At 40.2% G+C, this 27,991-nt stretch overlaps 1 protein-coding gene across 1 annotated transcript; it reads left to right on the forward strand.

Annotated features, from left to right (window-relative positions):
• Positions 1-509: 509 nt before the first annotated feature.
• On the forward strand, positions 510-27,991 carry LOC139318258 (vomeronasal type-2 receptor 26-like). Its single transcript, XM_070945627.1, has 5 exons — positions 510-658; positions 1,168-1,456; positions 7,484-8,278; positions 26,251-26,377; positions 27,081-27,991. Exons 1-5 carry the CDS (start codon positions 510-512, stop codon positions 27,989-27,991), a joined length of 2,271 nt encoding a protein of 756 aa, XP_070801728.1.

The following is a 27,991-nucleotide window of genomic DNA, read 5'->3' on the forward strand; positions in this document are numbered from 1 at the left end:
TTTGTCTTTATGCAAACAAATATCAGATTTATTTTTTCTTCAGCCACAAGTGCCGTGTATTCCCTCTGGGGCCATTTTCAAGCATGGAGCTCCCAAACCTCTCAATTCCAGATGATGGATTTAATTCAGTCTCTGCCCCTATTATTATGGATCATATGGAGATTATTTCTCTTTCACATCTCTCCAAAGAATTGCCCAACAATACCTGAGTACAAGGACTAGTTGAATTATCCAGGGATCCCTCCTGAGAGGGAGAATTATGATAAAAATTTCAGCTTTGTTCTTTGGCCAAATCTTCCAGGGGAGACTTTGGGCAGAGAAATATGGAGTTTTGGGACAGGCAGGGTCTGTGCTCTTGAATGCACATCTGTATCCATTCCAGATGAAATTGAGTGTTTCATCTGTGTTTCAACCAGGAAAACAACTGGATCATATTCCACCTTGTGAGAGTCATTTGAATTATTCTAACTCTTCTTTAGAAACAAGAAAGGGATTGATTGATTCACCCCATGAATTATGGACCTCCTGCTTCTGCTTCTGATGCTGCTTTTGTCCCATCCAGTCTCTGGGAAGCTGAGAATGAGATGCCCACTGAGTTTGGAGAACCAGGATGGAAAACAACGACAGAGCTTTTACAGCCCAGGAGACCATCTCATTGGTATAGTCATCACTGGAAAGGAAACATTGCATACAAAGTTGCTTTTCAACGTGGCTCCTTCTCTTCAGTTTGTTTTCCATGATTCGTAAGTCATTCAGAGTAATGGAGTTGCACTCCCTCCATTCTAACACTCTTTTTCTGTTATTTATTTTTCATTTATTCCTATATTGGGGAATATGTCTAATTTCCTGAATGATTTTGATTTCCATGGCTTCTCTCTTTGGTCTTCAAATCCAAAAATGGATCTGAAGAAAAGCTGAAAGGGCTGCAGATTATTTTCCTCTCTCAGTTTAATCCTTAATTTTCCCTTGAATAATGAATTTTATTTAAAGTAGTGGTGGAATCAGTTGTAGTTGCCATATTTCAGCCAATTTCCATATTTGTGCAACTGATCATTGCTTTTGGATCAATGTTGGCTTAAGGCTCAGCAGGCTTGTGGAAGATTATATATATTATATATAACAAAAGTATTTGTTGTTTCTGTTGATTATAACATTTTTTTACAATAGGAATTTTTATGGGTTTTTTTATGCCTTACTATTCATTTTCAACGTTCAAGTGCTCAACAAGAATTACCACCTCCTGCACAATCTCACACTGAGCTACAACATCCATGACAACCATTTGAGCACTTTCCGCACTTCAGATGCCTTGCTGGACATGCTCTCCACTGGAGAAGCCAATGTCCCCAACTACAGCTGTGGAAGGAAGGAGAACCTTCTGGCTCTTCTTGATGGAGCTGACAGGGACATCTCCATCCAGATGTCAACATTAGGAGGAACCTACAAAGTCCCACAGGTTTGTGTGTGTGTTTCTCCTTCTGATAAAGTGAGGGGTGGGTAGTGGTGGGTGAGCAATAGATGCAATCATGTCATCTCCATGGAATTCAAGAGCTGCTTTTCCCCATATTAGCAAAAATGTCAATATTTTACCCCATTATGTTCATGTTGAGATTAATCATAAAAGGCCTGAAATGCAAGCAATACATTCTCTAGAGAAGACATTCTACCAACTATTTAACTGATCAAAAAATATCCTTGGTTGTTGGGGCCTCTATTGGCATGTTCATTTTCACATATAAATAGTACCTGCCCTATCCACTCGGATTGAACTTGGCAATAGTAGCATTTTATCTATCTAAAAAGTGGAATAAAAAGGACTCTAGCAATTATAGACCAAATAAACTAGTAGATATTGTGGCTAAAATTTATGCCATGATCATCTTAGTTAAACTTGAAAAAAAATGCATTCCTTGCAGAAGAACCAGAAGGTTTTAGGTAGAGTTAAAATCTATAAAAGTTTTATAATATATAATGCATGTTAATAACCTAATTTTGGGAACAAATTTGTTTTGAAATGTCTAATATATATCAGTGAGGTAAAACAAGGTTTGCAGGATTTCTAGATGTTAGTGCAGCATTTGACATAAAAACAGAGAAATATGATGGAGAAAATTGATTGCCCTCAAAATGGAGCTCAGACTGTTGGCCCTGATCCAAGCCCTTGTTTGAGAGGGAGATTTGGGCTCAATGGAGCCACAAGAAGGAGGTTCAATATGAGGTTATTCAGTATAGATATGAATGATTTATTAGAAGTAATGAAGGATCCAAAAACAGATTATAAGTAATTGTTATTTCATTCTTTGACAACAATTACTAAATTATGGACCAGTGAAATGCAGTATACTTGGATTTCAGAAAGAATTTGACAAAGTAAACTACAACCTATTTCTCGTTAAGCTAAAAATATGTGGGATAGACATCATCACCCCCAGATATACTCAGCGTGTGGTCCTCAATGGAACTACATCTACATGGAGGGAAATAAGCAATGGGGTGTCCCAAGGTTCTGTTTTAGGCCCAGTACTCTTCAACATCTTCATGAATGATTTGGATGAGGGAATGGAAGGGGAACTCATCAAATTTGCTGACGACATTAAAATTGTCCCATTAGAGGCAAGAATACTTTATACCATTGCTACGCAACACTAAAAGATGCTTATCAGTCTTTACCACAAGCAGCTGTGGGACACTCTGATCATTGCATAATTCACCTTGTAGCTGCTTACAGACAAAGACTTAAAACCATGAAACCAACAATTAAATCAGTGTGGACTTGGACGGAGGAGGCAAAGCTAAAGCTACAGGCTTGCCTTGACTGCACTGATTGGAATGTTTTTGAAAATACCTCTGCAGACTCACAGATACTGTAACATCATATGTCAGCTTCTGTAACGACCTATGTATACCGACCAAGAACGTGCTAATATACAGTAACAATAAACCTTGGTTCACAGCTAAACTTAGGCAGTGTCAGATCCCTAAAAGTGATACTGCCATTCAATTGGAGGAAGGGGGAGACTTGGATTCGATTTACTAGCATGACCTGTATCAACAGATATTTTACAATCTATATCCTGGTGCCAAAGAGGCCCGAAATTCCCTTTACCTGAAGGAATTTATATGGTAGCCATGTGGGTTGCCTCACTTTAAAGCATACTGGTAGGAATGCATGTTGGTTCAGGTTCTCTTCACACTTGAGTATTGGCTAAAATCTGCATTCTGACTTAAAGAGAGGGGTCTCTACTGCTTTAATCCTACTTGTCTTGCCTAAGGGCATTCAGATCGTGCTTTAGCTAGATGGCTTTCACTTCTGTTTAATAAAAGAATCCTTTTGAACCACCACGTTTCAAGAGTTTGTACTTAATTAAGTTGGAAGAAGAGGCGATCCTTACAGGCAGCTATGTCATTCCAAAGAGGAAGCCTACAGAAAAGGTGATGGAATGCTGTACAATCAGGCCAGAAATGTATTAACAAGGGAGATCAGAGCAGCAAAAAGAAGCTACTCTGAAAAGCTAAGAAATCAGTTCTCAACAAATGAACCAGCAAACATGTGGAAAACTCTTTAAAAATATCACCAGTTACAGCAAACCTCCTTCCCAGGCTGAAGGAAATCAGCAACTGGCAGAGGACCTGAACGTGTTTTACTGCAGGTTTGAAAGGAAACTACAGCCACCTATCTCCAAGCCTCCTACAACTGACCCCATCCCATTGGGTTCACAACCGCTAGTGATCACAGAAAAGGAAGTGCAAGACCTATTTCACAGACAAAAGCCAGGAAAAGCTCCAGGCCCAGACAAGATAACTCCTTCTTGATTAAAAGTCTCTGCTGACCAATTGGCCCCCATCTTCACCTGTATCTTCAATAAATCACTAGAGATGTGCCATGTTCCTTCTTGCTTCAAATGCTCTACTATCATCCCAGTGCCGAAGAAGCCCACCATCAAGGAACTGAACGACTACAGACCAGTTGCTCTAACATCTGTAGTTATGAAAACCTTTGAAAGGCTAGCGATGTCCCACTTGAAAACCATCACGGATCTGCCATTAGATCCCCTGCAATTTGCACACCCAGCAAATAGATCGACAGATGATTCTGTTAATATGGCTCTGTCTGCCTACATCCTACAACATCTTGAATCTCCAAAGACATACACAAGGGTCCTCTTTGTAGACTTTAGTTCAGCATTCAATACCATCATTCCAGACATTCTACTAACTAAGCTAAATCAGCTACAGGTACCTGAACACACTTGTAAGTGGATCATAAGCTTCCTAACAGACAGGCAGCAGCAAGTGAAGCTAAGCAGAATCACATCAGATACTACCAACCTGCCTTCCATTGAGGACCTGTATACTGCACAAGTCAAAAAGTGGGCTGTGAAAATATTTACAGACCCCTTGCATCCTGGTCATAAATAGTTTCAACTCCTACCCTCAAAACGATGCTATAGAGCACTGCACACTAAAACAACTAGACACAAGAACAGTTTTTTCCTAATGCCATCACTCTGCTAAACAAATAATTCCCTCAACACTGTCACCAAGTCTGCATTGCTATTATTCTTAGTCTTTTCATCATTCCTATCACCCATCTCCTCCCACTTATGACTGCATGACTGTAACTTTGTTGCTTGTATCCTTACAATTTATATTGATTGTTTCCTAGTATGATTTGATTGCTTATTTGTACCCTATGACTATCATTAAGTGTTGTACCTTATGATTCTTGACGAAGGTATCTTTTCTTTTTATGTACACTGAGAGCGTATGCACCAAAGACAAATTCCTTGTGTGTCCAATCACACTTGGCCAATAAAGAATTCTATTCTGTTCTGTTCTGTTCTGTTCTGTTCTGTTCTGTTCTGTTCCGTTCCGTTCCGTTCCGTTCCGTTCCGTTCCGTTCCGTTCCATTCCATTCCGTGGTGGGTTTCAAATATTTTTACTACCGGTTCTGTAGGTGTGGCTTGGTGGGCGTGGCGTGGCTTGGTGGGCGTGGCCTGGTGGATGTGGCAGGGGAAGGATACTGTAAAATCTCCATTCCCACCCCACTCCAGGTGAAGGATACTGCAATAGACTTGAACCCTGGACCTATCTAACAAAATGTAATTCAATGTAGAGAAATGTATGGTTTGCCCTTCAGGTGAGGTTCAAGGTGCTGGTTATCACCTATAAAGCCCTTCATGGCCTAGGCCCGGGATACTTGTCGGACCCCCTGCAGCCAGCAACAATCTCCAATCACCTGGTGCGTTCCCACAGACAGGGCCTCCTCAGGGTGCCATCGGCCAGACAATGTTGGCTAGCGACCCCCAGGGGGAGAGCTTTCTCTGTGGGCGCACCTACCCTTTGGAACCAACTTCCTTTGGAGCTCCGGATGGCCCCTGACCTTCGCTCGTTCCATCGTGATTTGAAGACCTGGTTGTTTTGTAGCCTGGACTGATGGGGGGGGGGTTCTTTATAGTTTTAAACTGTTTTAATTTGGACTTTTAATTTCATATTGTTTTAATGTGCAATTGTGCATTTTATTGTTGTGAGCCGCCCTGAGTCCATTGGAGATAGGGTGGCATATAAATCGCATTAAACTTAAACTTAAACTTAACATTTAGGCAAGAAAAACCAAATGTACAGGTACAGATTAGGTGAAACCTGCCTTAAATAGCAGTACCTGTGAGAGGGATCTTGGAGTACTAGTGGACAATCCCTTAAATAGACTCTGGAAAGAATGCAGAAAAGAGGAACTAAGATGATTAAGGGCCTGGAGACTAAAATATATGAAGAGCAGTTGCAGGAATTCAGTATGTGTAGTCTAGTGAAAAGGACTAGGGGTGACATCATAGCAGAGTACCAATATTTGAGGGGCTGCCATAAAGAAGAGGGGAGTCAACCTATTTTTCAAAGTACTAGAAAGCAAGACAAGAAACAATTGATGGAAACTAATTTTCCTGACAGTTAGAACAATTAAACAGTGGAACAACTTGCCTCCAGGAGTTGTGAATGCTCCAACACTGGAGGTTTTTAAGATGATGTTGGATACCCTTTTTTTTTTTTTTTTGCTTTAATTTATATGCCGCCCTTCTCTGGAGACTCAGGGAGGCTTACAATGCGTTAAGCAATAGCCTTCATTCTTTTGTATATTTATACAAAGTCAGCTTATTGCCCCCACAATCTGGGTCCTCATTTCACCTACCTTAGAAAGGATGGAAGGCTGAGTCAACCTTGAGCCTTGGCGAGATTTGAACTTGCAGTAATTGCAAGCAGCAGATGTTAGTAACAGTGCTTTAGTCCACTGTACTACAGGCTCTTATTTGTCTGAAGTGGTGTAGGGTTTCCTGCCTTAGCAGGGGTTTGGACTAGAAGACCTCCAAGATCCCTTCCAACCCTTTTATTCTATTTTAAGTCCTGTTATAAGGAGACACGTTTAGCATGCTAAATACCTATTGGAACATGCTGATTTATATTGATCATGTGATTTATCATACTTAAACATTGGATTGTATACCCTGTGAAGAAGACCTGGATTGTTATGTCATAATAATTATCTGATAATTTATACAGCAAGTTCAAAAGTGATGGTCTTTGGGAAATGACATCATAGCCATTAGAGCAAGTAACACCTTTCCTTACCTGGGGTTGTTTTCTCTGAGCCTGAATCTTGGCTCCCTCCTCATCCAAGGAGCTCAGTTAGAGAAAGGGCAGGAGAGAAAGTGGTGCTTAAATGAAAACCTCATAGCTCTCCAGCTTCCTCAGCCCCAATGATTAAAGTATAGGAGGCCCAGTTTTCTCCCATGTTCTTCCATCAATCTGATGTTTGGGGCTTCAGAGAGAAACCACCAGCAGAACTAACCCAATCTCAGCCTCTGAGGAGGATCTTGCGGTGGGCAAAAGGACTCCAGCTGCTGCCTTTAGAGCTGATTTGGGAATTTACACAACTTCTGCTTTATATAAAACCAGAAAACATGGATATTGCCATAAAATGAAATCTATGGAAACTGACAGACTCTGAAAATTGTGGCAGACAAAATTTCAATTAAACACCAACCTTGGATTACACAACTGACAAATTGTATGAGGAACTGAGGTCTCCCTGTTTCTTGTACAACTGGAGAAGAAGCTAAAAAGATTCCTCCAGAAGGAATCTGGGATACAGATACAGAAACAGAAAAAGATGCAGCAATCCTCAAAAATTATAATAGGCCCTTTATTGGAATAGAAACTTCAGTTGGCACGTGTTACTCTAATTGTGGTAAATTGTAGGGGTGGAATACAGTAATATGATTTACATTCTTTATAGTTTTTTAATTTGTTTATTATTTTCCATTTTTATTATACAATCCTACTAATATTCTCTCTTTAATATTTTAAACAATGTCTGATTAACTAACTATTCTAATACATTCATGAGAATCAGGTTTGATTTATTAAAATCTAATATTTTGGATTTGATCTGACCTCAAATCTAACACAGGATTCTTCATTGCTTTTTCAGATCAGTTTTAAAACTATTTCAGAGGTTCTGTGTGATAAAAGTCAATTCCCTTTTTTCCACCGGATGCTCCCCAAACAAAGGATCCTGTACCCAGCAATTGTCCAGCTGCTCCTCCATTTCAGCTGGACCTTCATTGGCCTCTTTGCTTCAGACACAGAAAATGGAGAGAATTTCATGAGGACTTTCCCTCCTATGCTTGTCAGGAATGGAATTTGTGTTGTTATATCACAACTGTTCTCAAAAACTGGATATACAGCATACCTCAGGGATGCCCTCTCTAAGTGGAGACAAGTCAACGTCTTTGTTCACTTCACAGAATATGAGTCCATTTGGGACAGAGTTCTTCCTTTCCATTTAACACTTATGCGTTTGCCAGGAACCATTGACGGGAAAGTCTGGATTTTCACAAATTCTTTATGGTATACAATAAACAAGCACAGACTTCTCAAATACATTCATAGTATTTGGAACTTTGATTATCTGACCAAAAAAAGGCCAAAAGATTCTGCCTTTGAACCCCATTTCTTTGTGGAAAAAAAGTTTCAAGATCATTATCTTCGCTGTTCTCTTTCAAAGAATGTCTTTTCTGTCAAAGGCCGCAGCAGATGCACCCAGAAAGCCCCACTGGAGACCCAGGAGAAAAGGAACAGGATCAGGATCAAAAATGACTACCAGCATTATAGTATCATAAAGACTCTGGCCCAGGCCTTGAATGCCGCTTATTCCTCCAGATTGATGAGGAGAAGGAAGGAGGGAGAAAACACATTGGGGTCTCCAAGGCTGCAGCCGTGGCAGGTATGGGGTCCTGATATGGATCCATTAATCTTAGATCCTTTGGAGAAGGAATCCAGAGGATAAGGAGGAGAACCTAAATCTCCCTATTCTCCTCCAATGAAAGAGACCTTGACATGGATCTGGTGAAACTGAGGAGATGCAAAGAGTGAAAATTAAATATAAATATGAGATAGGCAGCATTAACTAACAGCTAACATAACAACCAAAAAATAAGCAGCTGGAACCTCTCCAGCAATGCTCCGTGTGAGGGACAGAGGCCGTCTCCGGATGACCATGTGTCTTGGTCAAAATGGCTGCTTCTGTCTTCTGCAGAGATTGTGTCAGTTGGAAAAGGGGCTCCCAGACTCTCCTGATTTTCAGCTCTTCTCCTTGTTGTCTTTCCTCAAGGCTAAGAGCAGCTCCTTTGTACTCTTCCTTGGCTTCATTGTCCTTCCCTGAAGTTCACGTAGACTTTTTACAAATTCTCCGCCAGGCTTGGTGCCTGCAAGGGGACCTGGTCCTTGAGTTGGGGGTCTCCCCAAACCAGAACGTTCACTTCCTAAAATTCTTATGGCTGCATTTGCCTTCTTTCCATGAACATTTCCCTGCTGACTCAGATTCTGTTTCCAGTTAACTACGATTTTGAGATCAGTTTCACAAACATGCATATCAAGTTTGGTATCCCTCATCCTTCTTCCAGTCCATCATTCATGTTCTTATATGAGACTCTATTATTAGTGTCAGATTCAGAAAAACAGCATATATACATATATAATATATATATATATATATATGCATATTCTTTCTAGCCAGGTTTTACCTACGTAAACTAAGTTGTTTTTGCAGCTCTGGTTGTGTGAAATCTCATTCACAAGCTTCAGGGCTTTTTTTCTGTTGACAAACTGCAACTCTGTGTTGCTCTCTGGGAGAACACATATACATATGTAGGTCTTTGGTTATTCGGGTCTTCTCCCACGTAAAATTGGAAGTGTCTTGGTGACGTTTCGACGAAGTCTCATTCGTCATCTTCAGGCTGGTGTTCTCGGCTTCGTACTTCCAGGAGCAATGTGAGATCGCAGCTGTCTCCTCCTTTTAACTGCTAGTGGGGGGATGAGCTGATTGGGTGGGAACTTGGCTGTGTTCTGATTGGGTGGAGGTGTGTTCTGATTGGTTAGGGGCTTGGCTGTGCTCTGATTGGATGGGGGGTTGGTTGTGCTCTGATTGGATGGGGGTGTGTTCTGTTTGGGTGGGGGCTTGGTTGTGCTCAGCTTAGTCTGAGTTGCAGGGGGATTTGAGCTGGTGAGCTGCATTGTTGTTGTTTGGCTTCGTGTTTGTGGCCGTGCGAGCTCTTCATGGTGGGTGTCAGTCTGCTTCATGTATGGATTGGAGGGATTTAAAGTGGCTAATGATGCAGCTGCGGTCTGGCTTCTGGTCCTTGGTCGTGGCTCATTATCAGTGTGGGTTTGAGTCTGCTTTTTGCGTGGATGTGTGGTGGTGACATCCTGTGTGGCTCTCATGAGTGTGGGTCTGGTGTCATTTGTCGTGTTAGGGACTCGTTTGTCAATAAGGGCGGGTTTCCAAATGGCTGGTAGGCGGGAGGTATCATCTCGTTTGTTCATGCTGTGTGGGCGTTTTTCTATCTTGATGGCTTCTCTGATTATTCTGTTGTTAAAGTGTTCAGTTTTGGCGATAGTTCTGGTCTTTTTAAAGTCAATATCATGTCCTGTGGCTTTAAGGTGTTGGACCAGGGAAGAAGCCAAACAACAACAATGCAGCTCACCAGCTCAAATCCCCCTGCAACTCAGACTAAGCTGAGCACAACCAAGCCCCCACCCAAACAGAACACACCCCCAGCCAATCAGAGCACAACCAACCCCCCATCCAATCAGAGCACAGCCAAGCCCCTAACCAATCAGAACACACCTCCACCCAATCAGAACACAGCCAAGTTCCCACCCAATCAGCTCACACCCCCACTAGCAGTTAAAAGGAGGAGACAGCTGCGATCTCACATTGTTCCTGGAAGCACGAAGCCGAGAACACCAGCCTGAAGATGACGAATGAGACGTCGAAACGTCGCCAAGACACTCCCAATTTTATGTGGGAGAAGACCCGAATAACCAAAGACCTACATACAAACACCCGCGAAAACCTGAGAAAACAAATATATATATACATAATAAGTGACACAGAGAACATGAACAAGAAAAAACAGCAGATTTCTTTAAAATATATATATAAAAGTATATATATTTCAATTAGTCAAGTCCTGGTTGCTAAAAATCAGATATTTTCTACTACTTTTTACTCATGCACCCTTCTCTGTGTGCTAATCATAAATATTTTTTCTGCAAACTTGATATTCTTCTTATTAAATTTTATTTTATTCAAAAAGGTAAAATACAAGTTCTGGAAAATAAAACTATTACAAAGACAAAACAAAACTAGACAAAACATTTTTTAAAAATTGTGCATTAAAAAGAGACAAAAATGCATATTGTCCCCCCAGTTGAATACAATACAGCAATAATAGTTTCTCCCCCTTGCAAAATAGGCCCACAGTTATAAACTGCACATCTATTTGCAACTACTTGACTTGTCATCTATCTGCTGTATATAAAAAACATGGTTAACAGGCAATCCAACAATAAAATTAAATTTCAAAACTTCAAAATTGTCTGTTATCTGCTATTATATTTAACTCACAGAAAATTTACAGAGGCTTCTTTTCTGCCACAGACCACCACAATCATTACCTCTGATCCATCCAGAATCAGTCCAGGGTTAAATATCTTTGTTTGATTCTTAATAATAATACATTTCCTTAAAAGTTTAATTAGGAGTTTTCCCAACAACTGCTTTCCATTCCCCAAAGTCATAGGACCTCCTGAAAATTGAAACATAACGACTCTTAAGACTTGTTTTCCAATTAAATATGATAAGTCCATTCCCCAATCTCCCTCAATCTTCTTGAAAGAATCCATTTCATCAGTCATCCGTTCTGTCCACGTTGAGTCTTCAGGGTCCATGGCCTCTCCAGCCATCTCCAAGCAGCCTGCCTTCAAACCAGACTCCTCCTTCAGGGATGCCAGCAGGAAATTAAGTTCCAGTCCATCCATCCAATCCATCCGATTCAACAATTGTTGCTTGTTTCTGATTATCACCTTTAAATTGATTTAAAACCATTGTTATTTTATCAAACTTTTAAAATGAAGATTCAAATAAGGCTTGTAAGTTGAAAGACTTTATATTCTTTAAATCACATCAAATTAGCTTATTCTAAGATCATATTATTACCATATTAATGACAATCCCCTTCATGGATTACTGCCTTGTCGTGGCGAAGGGGCTTGCATAGCTCAATGAAGCTATCAGCTATGCCGTGCAGGGACACCCAAGACAGGCAGGTCATAGCAGAGAGTTCTGACAAAACGTGATCCACTGGAGAAGGAAATGGCAACCCACTCCAGTATCTTTGCCATGAAAAGCCCATGGACAGTGCCAAAAGGCAAAAAGATATGACGCCAGAAGACGAGCCCCTCAGGTCGGAAGGTGTCCAATATGCTACTGGGGAAGAGCAGAGGGCTAGTACTAGTAGCGCCAGAAAGAGTGATGCTACTGGGCCAAAGCCAAAAGGACGCTCAGCTGTGGATGCATCTGGTGATGAAAGGAAAGTCCGATGCTATAAATATTTTTTCTCCATAGGAACCTGGAATGTAAAATCCATGAATTAAAGGCAAGCTGAATGTGGTCAAACAAGAGATGACAAGATTGAACATCGGCATCTTAGGAATCAGCAAACTAAAATGGACAGGAATGGGTGAATTTAATTCAGTTGACCATCAGATCTACTACTGCGGGCAAGAAGCCCTCAGAAGAAATGGAGTAGCCTTCATAATCAATAAAAGAGTAGGAAAAGCAATACTAGGATACAATCCCCAAAATGACAGAATGGTCTCAGTTCGAATCCAAGGCAAACCATTCAATATCACAGTAATCCAAGTCTATGTCCCAACCACTGGTGCTGAAGAGGATGAAATTGACCAGTTCTATGAAGCCCTACAGCACCTTATAGAATTAGCACCAAAAATGATGTCCTTATCATCATGGAGGATTGGAATGCTAACTAGGAAGCAAAAAGATAACCAGAATAAGAGGCAAGTTTGGCCTTGGATTACAAAATGCAGCAGGACACAGGCTGATAGAATTCTGTTAAGATAGTACTATGGTCATAGCAAACACTCTTTTCCAACAACCCAAAAGACGACTCTACACATGGATATAACCAGACGGTCAACACAGAAATCAGATTGACTATGTGCTCTGCAGCCAAAGATGGAGAAGTAAAAACAAGACCAGGAGCTGACTGTGGCTCAGATCATGAGCTTCTCGTTGCAAAATGTAGACTTAAATTGAAGAAAGTAAGGAAAATAACTAGGCCACTCAGGTATGAACTAAATCATATCCCTGATGAATATACAGTAGAGGTGACAAGTAGATTTAAGGAATTAGGTCTGATAGACAGAGTGCCTGAAGAACTATGGATGGAAGTTCGCAACATTGTACAAGACTAAAGCCATCCCAAAGAAAAAGAAATGCAAGATAGCAAAATGGTTGTCTGAGGAAGCATTGTAAATAGCTGAGGAAAGAAGGGAAGCAAAAGGCAAGGGAGAAAAAGAAAGATACACCCAGTTGAATGCAGAATTCCAGAGAATAGCTAGAAGAGATAAGAATGCATTCTTAAATGAACAGTACAAAGAAATAGAAGAAAACAATAGAATAGGGAGGACCAGAGATCTCTTCAAGAAAATTGGAGATATGAAGGGAAAGTTTCATGCAAAGATGGGCATGATGAAGGACCAAAATCGCAGGGACCTAACAGAGGCAGAAGAGATTAAGAAGAGATGGCAAAATTACATAGAAGAACTATACAAGAATGATCTTAACGTCCCTGATAACCATGATGGCGTGGTCAGTGACCTTGAGCCAGACATCCTAGAATGTGAAGTCAAATGGGCCTTAGGAAGTCTGAACAACAAGGCTAGTGCAGGAGACAGTATTCCAGCTGAGCTATTCAAAGTCTTAAAAGACGATGCAGTTAAAATTGCTACACTCAAATTGCCAGCAAATCTGGAAAACTCAACAGTGGCCACAGGATTGGAAAAGGTCAGTTTACATTCCAATTCCAAAGAAAGGAATGCCAAAGAATGTTCAAACTATTGCACCATTGCACTCATTTTACATGCTAGTAAAGTTAGGCTCAAAATCCTACAAGCCAGGCTCCAGCAGTATGTGGATCGAGAACTACCAGAAGTAAAGGCAGGATTTGGAAGAGGCAGAGGAACTAGAGCTCAAATTGCCAACATACGCTAGATCATGGAGAAAGCTAGGGAGTTCCAGAAAAACATCTACTTTGGCTTCATTGACTATGCTAAAGCCTTTGATTGTGTGGATCACAACAAATTGTGGCAAGTTTTTAAAGAGATGGGAGTACCAGACCATCTTATTTGTCTCTTGAGAAACCTATATGTGGGTCAAGAAGCAAAAGTGAGGCTTCCGGTTGCGTCATGCTAAATGGAGGACTAGGAATTGTGTAGCTGCTTATCCTAGTTCTCCCTTTTCTGTGTCTGGCGGTTGTTCCTGCGCCATCGTGAGCCGTGGAGAGGCTTGCGAAGAAGGGGAGGCATCGGGGCATGCGAGGAGGTGGCTTTCCCCCATGCCGGCAGATTTCTTCTCAGGATACCAGCGCAGAAAGAGGGCGGCGTGGGATCGCCCCGAAATCGTGACTATACCAACTGGAGAGGGGAGCCCGCCAGCGTGGTGTAAGAATTCTACTTTACTAAGTTAGCTCAGAGCTGACTGAACCTCCTGCCTAAGAAACATATAAGATTTGCCATTTACTGGGAGAGCGGCTGAAACGGAGAAACGGCTGTCTTGTAAACTTCTTGCTGCTAGCTGTTATTTCCCCCTCAGAAGCAGTTATTGATCTCCCTTTGAACTTTGATATTATCAAAACTTCATCTTCTCCCTTTTTTTATTTGAATATATTGTTTGTTGCATGAGGAATAATTGACTGATCTTGTTGAAGACGTAGTGAGATTTTCTCTTTTACTTCTCTCTTTGTCACATTATCAGAAGAGGCGAGCTTTTTGCCACATCTTGATTTGATATTTTTTTTCTTCTTTCCTCACTGCTGAAGACGGAGACTGCCCTTGGTTGGTCTTGTACTGCCACCTAGTGGTGGATTGGGATATTACAACGAAAGGAAAGGAAAAGAAAGGAAAGGAAAGGAAAGGAGGCAGGAAAAAGATATATATACACTGCCTCATAGTAAACATTGAAAATAGACTAATTTGGATATATCAAGAGCTGATGGATTAATTTATTTGATTTAAAAGACTTGATTGATATATTTATTCAACAAAGAGTAGAGGAACAGTGGTTGTTTTCAGTTATGTCTACATCTTCAACTATTACCACAACAAATAAGAAAATTATCTCTCTGCCTACCGCTGTAACCCCAAATTTGACGTATTTAGCTTCTAGAAGAACATCGGAAGATATGTCGGTGACGGGGAAGACGCCCTCTATGCAGGCTCTTCAAAATATGTTACAAGCCATCCAGGAATCAATGGCTAAAAACCAGGAGTCGACATCTAAGAACTTTGAGGACTTGGGAGCAGATGTGAAAGCGGAAATGAGAGGGGTTAAAGAAGAAATTAAACAGATGCGAAGTGAAGAGATATACGACAGACATTAATACAACAAGAGGAAAAAATGAAGGAGATAGAAAAGAAGACGGAGAAATGCGAAGGACGGATGGACAGTTGGGAGAAGAGACAAATAACCATAAATAGAGACTTAGAAGAAGAAATAATTTTTCTGGAAATGGAGAGATCTTCTTTTTTCCTTAGAATACAGAATGTGGCGGAAGAGAAAGGGGAAAAACTGAATGACATTGTAGGAGAAATAGTTGCAGAAACTTTGGAGGCAGATAGACTCATGATCCAACGGGATATTGATGAGGCCTTTAGAGTATTCACTAGCTACGCAAAAAGGAACAATCTTCCTCGGGAAATTCATGTTCGTTTTAACAAGAAAGCTTTGTGTGAAGAATTTTATAAACGAACAAGGGATCAAACTATTACATATAAAGGCCAACCGATGATAGTTTTGAAACAAATCCCACGTCGGGTAAGGGAACAGAGACGCAGATATCAATTTTTGACGACTTTCCTGAGGAAAAATGTAATTTCTTATCGTTGGTTATTGCCTGAAGGTTTATTGATGACATGGAGGGATAAGAAGGTGAGGATTCGGAGTCTTCAAGAAGCAAGAGAATTCATGGAACAACAACTTAATTTGTCAGAATTAGATGTTGAAGGAGAAGGGGAAAGTAGAAGTTTGGAGGAATCATAAGAGGAAGAAGAGGTAGAGGAGAGGAGAGAAGGAAAGGCGGGAAAGAAGGGTGGGGGAATACGAAAAGTCGAGGAATTAACAGCACCTCAGAGGGAGACAAGACAAACAGTTAAGAAGGCTATAACAGCGGGAAAGTAAAAACTTAGCTGAGAAAAGGAAATGGGGGAATTAGTGCGTTTGATATCTGTAAATATTAACGGTTTAAATGCTCCTAATAAACGTAGTAGGATTTTGAATAAATTAAGAAAGGCTAAGTATGATATTGTCTGCATGCAGGAGACTCATATAAAAAAAGATCAAAACCATTTGTTAGAATGCCGGGCGTTGGGTAAAACTTATACCTCATTAGCAGATCAAAAAAAAAGAGGGATAGTGGTATATGTACGACATCATTGCTTAGGGCCAGGGTACTTACGAGACCGCCTTCTGCCACCAATAGCCTCCCACCGGCCAGTACGCTCGCACAGAGTGGGCCTCCTCAGGGTGCCGTCCGCCAGACAATGTCGGCTGGCGACCCCCAGGGGGAGAGCCTTCTCTGTGGCGGCGCCCACCCTCTGGAACAACCTTCCCCCAGAGTTACGTATAATAACAGACCTCCGGATTTTTCGTCGGGCCCTGAAAACCTATTTATTTCAACAAGCTGGGCTGGCCTGAGTTAAATTTTAAATTGATTTTAAATTGGGTTATCTTAATTTCGGCCAAAACATTTAATTATTTTAATATTGTTCTTAAATTTTGTATGCTTTGTTTTTATCTTGGCTGTGCACCGCCCTGAGTCCTATTTGGAGAAGGGCGGTATAGAAATTTAATAAATAAATAAATAATAAATAAATTTGAAATCCCAACAGGTTTTTGCTGACCAGGAAGGCCGGGTTCTCATGCTCGAAATAGAAATTGCCCAGTGGAAGTCTTTATTGGTTTGTATTTATGCCCCTAATGACAATCAGAGGACTTTTTATCAAAACTTATATGTTAAATTGGGGGAACTGGAATATGAACATGTCTGTCTAGTGGGGGATTTCAATGCTGTAACGGATAGAATGCAGGATTATGTCCCGGGAAACATACAAGGAAGGTTAAAGGATATTAAGAGAACATTACCAAAAATATGTAATGATTTAAGGGAGGAATTTGGATTACAGGATATATGGAGGTTGAGAAATCCCAATAAAAATCAATATACTTATTTCTCTCCCAGACACCACTCGTGGACCCGAATAGATATGATATGGATGTCTCTTGAGTTGAGGGGGCTGGTCTCGGAAGTGGAAATAGGGCCCAATCAGTGGGCGGATCATAACCCGCTAATGGTAACTTGGAAGATCCCACATTGTAGGAAGAGTAGATGGAGAATGAATATAGGTATCCTGAAAGATGAAGAATTCATGAGTAAATTTAAGAAGGAGTTATATCTTTTTTTCCAGGAAAATAAGAAAGAGGATACTTCAATATACAATACATGGGATACGGTTAAGGCAGTGATGAGGGGATGGTTAATCAAATATATGATTGACAAACGTAGGGCGGGTAAGAAACACCGAGACAACCTCTTGAATAAATTACAACGGGTGGAAGAAAGGATGCAAAATGGATTAACCCAGACAACATTGATAGAGGAAAGGGAGTACTGGCAACACCAGATTAAATTATTAGATCAAGAGGAATTAGCAAATAAACTAAAGTGGACTAAACAAAATTTTTTTGAAAGGGCGAACAAAACAGGAAAATGGTTGGCTTACCGGCTTAGAAAGGAGCAGGAACAACGGAGAATAGAAGGGCTGAAAGATGTAATTGGGAATTTCCATTGTACTAAGGAAGGCAAGAGAATGGCAGCTCAGGATTTTTTCACACAGCTTTATCAGAAAGGAGAGGAAAATATCTGTGAAATTCGGAAATATTTGGAAAAGACAGACTTGCCTAAAGTCTCGGAAACAATGAAGGAAATTCTTAATGCGGAATTCACGATGGAGGAAGTAGAAACAGTTATGAAAGCACAGGCGAATGGCAAAACCCCGGGTAGAGATGGCCTTCCAGTTGAATTATACAAAATAGTGTTTGACGTGATAGGAAGACACATGACGGATTTATTCAATGCGGTTATGAAAGAGGCTCAGGTTCCAGTATCTTGGACTGAGGCTTATATTTCTATTATCCCAAAAGAAGGAACTGATCTATCTCTTATTAAGAACTATAGACCAATATCATTACTAAACTCCGATTATAAGATATTTGCGGGGGTTCTTGCAGCTAGGCTTAGCTGCTTCCTTAACCAATTCATTCATTCAGACCAAAACGGCTTCCTTCCTAATAGATATCTACGAGATAATCTTAGAATTATCATGAATACACTAGAATTTTTCGAAAATCGCCCGGATAAACAATTAGCTTTAATTTTTGTTGACGCCCAAAAGGCGTTTGACAGAATCAGTTGGGAATTTATGATTTCTCAATTGGAATATATGGAGTTTGGTGGGAATTTTATTCGGGCAATTCGAGCTATTTACCGGGAGCAGACTGCAAGAGTTCTCATAGATGGAGAGGAGACGGAGAGAATTCAAATTCGTAGAGGTACAAGACAGGGATGTCCCCTTTCCCCATTGCTATTTGTATTAACTTTAGAGCCCCTGCTTAGAGAAGTGAGAGGAAACACGGAAGTAAGAGGAATGAAGATTAGGCAGGAGGAAGTTAAAGTTCAGGCTTATGCAGACGATCTTGTATTTATTTTGGATCAACCACTGGACTCGGGCCTGAAATTATTATGCTTGATTAGAGAGTATGGGAAGGTAGCGGGGTTAAAGATGAATGAAGAAAAAACTAAAATCCTAGTGAAAAATATGACTCAGATGCAAAGGCAACAGCTGGAGCAGTTAATGGGCTTAAGAATAACAAACAAAATTAAGTATCTGGGTATATGGTTGACCGCCAGATGTTCCTCCATAAAGGAGGATAACTATCTTCCTCTTTACAGCCAGATGCTCAGAGACTTAGAAAGATGGAAAAATTTCCAGCTATCAATTTTGGGAAGGGTGGCAACCATTAAGATGTGCGTGTTACCCAAATGGTTATTTCTATTCCAAACAGCCCCGGTAAGGTTGAATAAAGAGTTTTTTACAAATCTGGATAGGAGTATATCTAAATTTATTTGGCAGGGAAAGAGACCGCGGATTAGACTTAAAATGTTACAAGAACCCAAAAATAGAGGAGGATTTGGACTCCCAAATTGGGAGCTCTATCACCAAGCAGCGAACTTGATTTGGGTGAAAGAATGGATGGTCCTACAAAAGAGACGACTTTTGACATTTGAGGGAGCCGGTCTTCAACATGGCTGGCACTATTTCCTATGGCCAGGAGCATCCGGCCGCCCTAGACACTTTGATGATCACTATTTACGTAGGACACTTGGGTACACTTGGGAAAAGGTTAGAAGAAGAGTATATTTAAAAGTTCCATGTTGGATTTCGGCGCAGGAAGCTCAGGTTTACCCGACATTGTATAAAGGGGAGAAAACCTTGACGTATGAAGGCTTTTTGGATGTTCAGGGTAATCCGAAGTCACGAGAATTATTAACTCTTCAAGGATATAAGATAGACTGGTGGTCTTATTCTCAAGTGCACTCCAGGTATAAAAAAGATTTACATAGTGAAGGAATCTACCGTAAAAGACAAGAATTGGATAAGATCTTATTAGAAGGAGGGAAAGGGATATTATCTAAATGTTATGCATATTTATTGTCTCTGCAGATAGGACAGGATGTAGTGAAGGATTGTATGATAGCATGGGGGCGAAATTTTGGATATCCCCTTGACTTCCAGCAATGGGAACAGATTTGGTTGAAAAATATGAAATTAACTATGGCCTCCTCATATAAAGAAAACATATATAAAATGATCTACCGGTGGCATCTCCCCCCGGCGAGATTAGCTAAAATGTTTCCCGGGACATCTGCCTGCTGTTGGAAGTGCGGTTACAGCAATGGAACCTATTTTCACCAATGGTGGACCTGCCCGCAGGCGGTTAAATATTGGAAAAAAATACGGCAATGGATTTTGGAAATTACACAGATTAATTTAGAACTAAGACCTGAGATTTTCCTATTGGGGGCAAAACCTTTGAATATTAAATCAGATATATGGTTCTTGTTGATTCACATTATCACTGCAGCAAGATTAGCGTATGCGCAGGAGTGGAAAAATCAATACTTACCGATAGATTTGAAAATAATATATAAAATTAATGAGTGTGCGGAATCAGATAGATTAACTAGATTGATCAATGGTAAAAAAGATTCAGAATTTTATAACAGTTGGAAAGTATGGTACGATTGGGTCCAGAAAAGGTGGGATAGAATAGATATATGATGATGTATATATATATGGTGGCAAATATGTATGTATAAAGGAATGATTTTATACTTATGGACAATGTAATCATATTATACCATGGTGGCAGGATTGTATATTTTATTTGTGTATTAGTGCATAGAATATATTAATAAAAATTATAATAAAAAAAAAAAAGAAGCAAAAGTGAGAACTGGACACGGAACCACTGATTGGTTCAAAATTGAGAAAGCAGTCTGTCAAGACTGTATACTGTCACCCTGCCTATTTAATTTATATGCAGAGCACATCATGAGAAAGGCGGGGCTAGATGAATCAAAAGTTGGAATTAAGATTGCCGGGAGAAATATCAACAACCTCAGATACGCAGACGATAGCACTCTAACGGCAGAAAGCGAAGAGGAACTAAAGAGCCTCTTGATGCGGGTGAAGGAGGAGAGTGCAAAAGTTGGCTTGAAACTCAATATTAAGAAAACTAAGATCATGGCATCCGGTCCTCTCAATTCCTGGCAAATAGATGGGGAAGAAATGGAGGAAGTGACAGATTTTATTTTCCTGGGCTCCAAGATGACTGCAGATGGGGACTGCAGTCAAGAAGTTAAAAGACTCTTGCTCCTGGGAAGGAAAGCTATGGCAAATCTAGACAGCAAACTAAAAAGCAGAGACATCACCCTGCCAACAAAAGTGTGTATGGTCAAGGCTATGGTTTTCCCAGTTGCAATGTCTGGCTGTGAAAGTTGGACCATAAGAAAGGCTGAGAGCCAAAGAATTGAGGCCTTTGAACGATGGTGCTGGAGAAGACTTCTGCAAGTCCCTTGGACTGCAAGGCAATCAAACCGGTCAGTGCTAGAGGAGATCAACCCTGACTGCTCTTTAGAAGGCCAGGTCCTGAAGATGGAACTCAAATACTTTGGCCACCTAATGAGAAGGAAGGACTCCTTGGAGAAGAGCCTAATGCTTGGAACGATGGAGGGCAAAAGAAGAAGGGGACGGCAGAGAACGAGGTGGCTGGATGGAGTCACTGAAACAGTAGGCGTCATTTTAAATGGACTCCAGAGGATGGTAGAGACATGAAGGCCTGGAGGAATGTTGTCCATGGGATCACGATGGATCGGACATGACTTCGCAACTAACAACAACAATGACAACATAGAAAAATTGATGATCAATGGCAAATTGTTATCCATCACCTTCAGGTTTCATAGGAAAGATTAAAAAGGATTAAAAATTACGGTATTTGAGTATCATTGTGAAGACAGTTTTTATCCACTTAGTTATCATACCACCCCTCAGGTTTCTAACCACATCACACAATTGTTTGTGAGTCCTTTACTGAAATCCAGTTATAATGACAGTGTTCCCATAATCTATTTAGGAAGTGTAATGATGTGTGAGAATCAGTGGTGGGTTGCCCCTGGTTCGGACCAGTTCTATAGAATCAGTAGTAAAACCAGCAGGAGGCTCCGCCCACCAACCCCGACGTCATCAGGGAGCTTCTGCACATGCACAGAACAGTGCACGCGTGTGCAAGCTTCCCTCGCACAAGCAGTACTGTTGCAAACCAGTAGTAAAGGTAAGTCGAACCCACCCCTGATGAGAATGACTTTTGGGATGAGGAGAAGAGAGGCTGCCTAAAGAAGGATCAGATAAGAGGACATAATGGGAGAGAAAGAAACCCAGAAAGGATCCTTGCTAACTTTTCAGGCTGAGAAAAGAGTTGGTGGGAGATTTGTTCTTTTGGATTTGCAAAATTTTGTTAACATCAGTCGCATTACAATCAAGCAGAATTAGAACATCTGGAGGTGTATTCCAACAGGATGACCAAGGAGAAGATTAGCCTGACAACTTTCTTCTTAATCAACCCATGCTTTCTGGGAATCAACCTCTTGTTTTCAAAGAGTTTATGAATCATCTTTTTTTCTCTGTTCATTTTATTTGTCATCTGCTCTAGAATGTTCCCTATAATTGATCAATTGAGTCAAATATATTTTCTCTATATTTTGTCAGCATATGATTGACAAATTTTTCTCAAACTTTTTCATTCACTTATGAAGAGAATGGCAGTATTTGTATCCTATTTAACCATATTTGGAGATTAGGCAATTGTAGAAGAAAGATTCAATGTGGGATAAGAAATAACATTCTCTGTTTTTCAAATTCCTGGATGTTCCCATTTTAGTTTCATCCCTTTCTGGAGAAGAATGAATTTTGGAATATTTCTCACTATAAACTGTACTTGGACCAAAATGGAGAGATAACAGCAGATCTGAGAATTGACAGCTTCTTGATTCTCCCCAAGGAGGATATCAAGGAAGAGATTCTGGCATATTTTATAAGACAGAGACTTTCTATCAACCAAGATGCTCTTTCATGCCTAAGGTTGCTCAATAAGGTGGGAGAAATTTTGGTGTCTTATCTCTATTTTCCAAAGCCTGAGGTTCCATTTCAAATGGGCAAAGCCTATAGTCTCCAGGGTGATTGGCCTCCCATGCCAGTTGGTCTCATCTAATGGAAGTTCTTCAACAGACGGGACCTAAGTGGAGTGGCTTTGCAATGTTTTATGGAAATCTTTCAAGATCTTACTGGTCAGAGATTTCTTTCTTTTTTTTTTTATTGAAAAAGTTTTCAAATACAAATTCCCCCCCCCCTTTTTTTTTTCCTCCCCCTCCCCCTCCCTAACCCCCCCTCCCCACCCCCCCTGTGACTTCTTCGTAGCAAAAAACCTAATTCATAACAGATTACTTACTTCCTCCTCTAATTACTGACCTTTACTTACTAAAAATATTATTAATATTATAACATCCCCCTTTATCCATACATTTCAGAAAAGGAAAAAAAAAAAAAAGACATTATACTATAACATTGTAGAATAACATCTAATTTAGCATAATAGTATTATAACTCCCAATTTGGCAACAATCTGCCCCCCCCTTTTTTTTTCTCTCCCGAACTTACATCTATATATCATTACAACAATTCAAAACCACCTTCCACTTCAAAACCATACGATAAGTCCTACTTTAACACTTAATCTTCTATATATATTACTATAACATTTCAAAGCGACCTTCCCCATAAAGTCTAGTTTAACATTTATTCCACTCTATCCATTTCGTCCACTCCCCTAAATATATCACTTGAAAATCCCTTTTCTTAAACTAATCAGTCTACTAACTAGCTTATTCACCCACTATCCTACAAAATTACCATACACAACAATTCAACAATTCTTAATATCTTTGATTCACTGCCCACACTACTTAAAAATATATGTATATATATTCCATTATATCTAAATAAAAAAAGAAAAGACAATAACTTTAAATTTATAGTCCATATAATATCTTCTTTGAAGTCTTTCCACTGGATTGTTGAAACCAACATCCATAATAGGGTAACATAGCTTGCTGATGCAACAGTTTATTCAAGATCTTCAATCATATCTGCCCCCATCAGTAGTAAATATCTTCTTATATGTATAAAAGTAAAAACAACCACCCGAGTGACATTATAATTATATTCCATATAGTAATAATTGTGGGTTTCATCAGGATTATTGAATCCCATCATCGTAGTGGGTAACAACCCGATCTTCTGCATGCCCCAGCATAATTCTCTTGCCTTATGATTCAAGATAATTATAATATATTTATCAACACACACAAAAAAATTCCAAAATGGATAATTCAAATCCATCAGTTAAGGCTCTTTTCACATCCCCAGATTACGGCAATGCAGAGATCTGCCACTATCCTCAGGATGATATTGACCAATACGTCGCCTCCTCTATGTTTTCACATAATCATTCATATTTTAACGTCACTGGCTTCACTGTTGCTTGATTTAGAAGTTTCTATTTTTATGCAACCTATTTCTTTTTTTCTTTTCTTTTTGTGGGTTTGATTTCCATCCTGGTTTCCTTTCTACAGATTGTGTATCAACTGGTCGGTTTTCATTCTGCTTTGTAGATTGATCTTGTTGGTTCTGTTTTTGTGTCTCATGTTTCTTTTTTATCCCTTGTATATCCCCTATTTGGTTTCCATGCTTGTCCTTGCCTTGATAAGTCATCACATTGAAGTTAGATGGCACTTCTCTCAAATTTGTAGATAATCCAACTGGGGTGTCCGATAAATCCAAAGGCAATTTGTCTGGTACAGTCTCTGTAATTCGATGTTTTACCTTTATTTCCAGCTCCTTCTGCTTATCCTGTATTATACCTGAAGATGTTAAATTCATTTTCAACAAATTTTGATAAAATTCTTCCGCTCTTTCAACAGTATTTAGCTGGTATCTTTCTCCTTGATATCTCAATATAATACCAACTGGGGCATCCCACCTAAATGGGATATTTCTCTTTTTTAACTCAGCCACCAGAAAACCAAATTTCTTCCTTTCCATTAATATCTTAGGTGGGAGTTCCTTGTAAATCCAAATCTTTCTTCCGTACAATTGCAAATTAGAATTGAAGGAATTTTGCACAATATTATTCCTAATTTCTTTATCTGTGAAATAAATCACCACATCTCTAGGCAATTGCCTTTGCTTGGCAATCCAGGAGTTTATTCTGTAAACTCTGTCAATCCTACAAAACACTTCCTCAGGTTGAACCTTTAAAATCCCAGCTAGAATTTCAGAAGATATTTTCCTTAAATCATCTCTATTATTTTCCTGCAAGCCTCTCAGTCTTATCGCATATTCTGTGAAATTATATTGTACCATTAGAACCTCTTTTTCAATCCTCTGTTGCAAATTTTCTACATTACCAGACTTTTGATCAGCATCCATTTTAGGTTTTTCTTCTGAGCTATTATCCTGAGTGTTTATCAAATCATTTTCAATTTTTTGAATTCTATTATCCAATTTATCTTGAATTTCTTCCATTTTAGACTCTAGTGAATTAGTATTTGTATCCAACTGTATCATAAATTCTAAAAAACCATTAGCCACTTTTAAAATTTTTCGCTCCAAAAAATCAAACTTAGATTTCACCAATTCTTTAATTTCCTGCTTGAATTTTTCAAGATGCTGATTCAAAATCTCATCCCTTCTTTCAATCTCCTCTAAGAGAAATTCTATTATATTAAAATCAGGTTTCTGAGACTGAAGAGTTAAAACTTGTTCCTTTAAATTGTTAGTGGGGGAATCCCCCCCCACTACTTGTTTGTCTGACTTTGTAAGTCTTAGTGCCATGTTTCCGCCCAGGCAGGCTTTGTTAAAAAGAAAAAAAAAAAGAAAAAAGGCTTCTTTCCAATCAACAACAATATCAGTCTCCAGGGGAAAAAGAGAAAAAAAAAGACACAGGAGCGAAGTTTTGTCTACAAATGTAGCCAGTGGTGTTTATTCCGCTACATTGTAATAATAGAAAACGGAAGGACTTTCCCTTTCAGCCTCTTCTCCAGCCGCGGCAAACGCCATTTTAAAAGGCTTTTTTCCCCTTTCTTTTCCTCTTTTCTCTTGAATAGTTTTTAAAAGATAAGTAAAATACTTGCGGTTCAGTATTACAGGTCCAGCTCACATTTTCTTTGAATAATCTGTTAAATTTGCAGGCTTGCTCTTGACGCCTGGCTCTGCATTGGCAGAGGTCTCCCAAAGCCTGGAGCAGCGGCTGGGGATATGGGGCATCTCATCCGCTCCGTCCCAAAAGTAAAAAAAAAAACTTTTGGGACTCTGCAGAGAGTTCTACCCACCCCTGCCGGCTCTATCTCCGTTTCCTCATGGAAACGGAGTTTTTTTCGAGCCGCCATTCCGTTGTGAAGGCGGCTCTGACAGGCAGTGGAAGCTGACGATCCCAAAGGAACGTCTGGCAGCGACGAGCAGCAAACCGGAAGTGCCGAGAGAGTTCTTTCTTCATCACAATTTTATTCCTTATTGAAACATCTAAAGGAATAAAAGTTTCCTAAAATTTTTAAAGTAAACTTTATTCTCAGTTTTATGGTGAATATATCATCATACTTAAATACTTTTTCAATTCCATCCCTCTAGACTATTAAATAGAAAAGTACTTTATTGTAATGTTAAATTTCAAAAGCAAAAAGGAGCAACTAAATGAAGAATCTGCTAGTTATTGTACCTCCTGCATCTATTTAGAAGTAGTCAGATTTAGAAGAAATCAGAGGTTTCATATTTACCCCAATGAAGAACAGAGGCTACTTGTCTCCATCCATTTCTACCTCCATTTTCCATGGATGGAGAGTCCTAACATCTTTTCTTTGGCATTCTTTTTCTTCTGCTCAGTCCCTGCCTCAGTCCAAATGTGTGGAAAATTGTCATCCTGGATTTGTCAAGAGGGCTCAAGAGGGAGAGCCAGTTTGCTGCTATGACTGCATTCCTTGTCCAGAGGGGACCTTCTCCACTCAGGAAGGTGGGTCACACTGAGGAAAATGGGAGGCTTTGTGGAACCAGATCCAAATTAAAAGACAGATTGAAGCTCACCTGTTTTTTTTATTTTTAACCTGCACAATTTCTTATCTAAACGGAAGTAAATCAAAAAGACTTGGAAGGAGGGGTTGGGAAGAGATGGGAGGAGGAGGTGGGAGACTGGGCAAGCTTTACTAACAGCAGAGGGAAATATCTCTCCTGCTTTTTAGCTTGGATATGTGCTGCTATATTTACCTTTCTAGGAACATCTGAGTTCTTTGAAACTTGATGAATTGTTTCAGGTCCACCTTCTGAAAGACCTTGCAATTCAGTTTATTGGATCCTCCCCTTGAAGATCACTGAGAAGGTGTCACTGGGCCATAATGTGGTACTATGGGTAGTTTTGGGGGGGGGACTCATTACACAAATATTCTACCAGTCATGTAGATCGATCGATCGGTCAATCAATCAATCAATCAATCAATCGGAATAGAGCTGGAAGGGACCTTGGAGGTCTTCTTGTCCTACCCAATGTTCAAGCAGGAGACCATATACCATTTCAAAGGAGTGACTGTTTATGAAATTGTTAATAAATACTTCTTGGAAAATGCCTGTGGTATCAGCTGTTACACAAAGAAGGTATTTTCTGTGAGACAAAAGGACAGAATATTAAAAATATATATTTATTGCTTTTTTTGCTTTCTCAGATACCGAAAAATGCACGAAGTGTCCAGATGATAAATATCCAAATGAGGACAGAATCCAATGTGTCCCCAAAATTATAACCTTCCTATCTTATGAAGAACTTCTAGGCATCATCCTGGTCTCTTTTGCCCTGCTTTTGTTCCTAACCACAGGCCTTGTTTTAATCATCTTTATTAGATACCGAGAAACTCCCCTTGTCAAAGCCAACAACCGGGACCTCTCCTACATCCTCCTGGTCTCCCTCCTGCTTTGCTTCATGTCTTCTTCTCTCTTCATTGGTCAACCAAGGAAAGCCACCTGCCTTCTCCGACAAACAGTTTTCAGCATCATCTTCTCAGTTGCCGTTTCTTCTCTCTTGGCCAAAACCATCATGGTGGTGCTGGCCTTCCTGGCCACAAAACCAGGAAATCGAGTAAAGAGATGGTTGGGGAAGAGCTTGGCCAACTCCATCATCCTTTCTTCTTCTGCTGTCCAAATGATCATCTGCTCCATCTGGCTGGGAGTTTCTCCCCCCTTCCCTGACTCTGACCTCTACTCCCAGCCTGGAGAGATCATCCTGCAATGCAACGAAGGGGCCGTTGTCATGTTCTATGTCACCCTCAGTTACATGGGCTTCCTGGCTGCCATCTGCTTCACAGTGGCTTTCCTGGCCAGGAACCTGCCTGGGGCCTTCAACGAAGCCAAGCTGATCACCTTCAGCATGCTGGTCTTCTGCAGTGTCTGGGTGACTTTTGTGCCCACCTACCTGAGCACCAAAGGGAAATCCATGGTGGCTGTGCAGGTCTTCTCCATTCTGGCCTCCAGTGCTGGTCTGCTGGGCTGCATCTTCATCCCCAAGTGCTACATTATCCTTCTGAGGCCAGACCTCAACACAAAGGAGCAGCTCACAGCCAGAACAAATGTAAAAACATAA

Source organism: Pituophis catenifer, unplaced genomic scaffold, assembly GCF_029215685.1.
Source record: "Pituophis catenifer annectens isolate HBS135680 unplaced genomic scaffold, rPitCat1.0.hap2 SCAF_6, whole genome shotgun sequence".
Lineage (NCBI taxonomy): Eukaryota > Metazoa > Chordata > Lepidosauria > Squamata > Colubridae > Pituophis > Pituophis catenifer.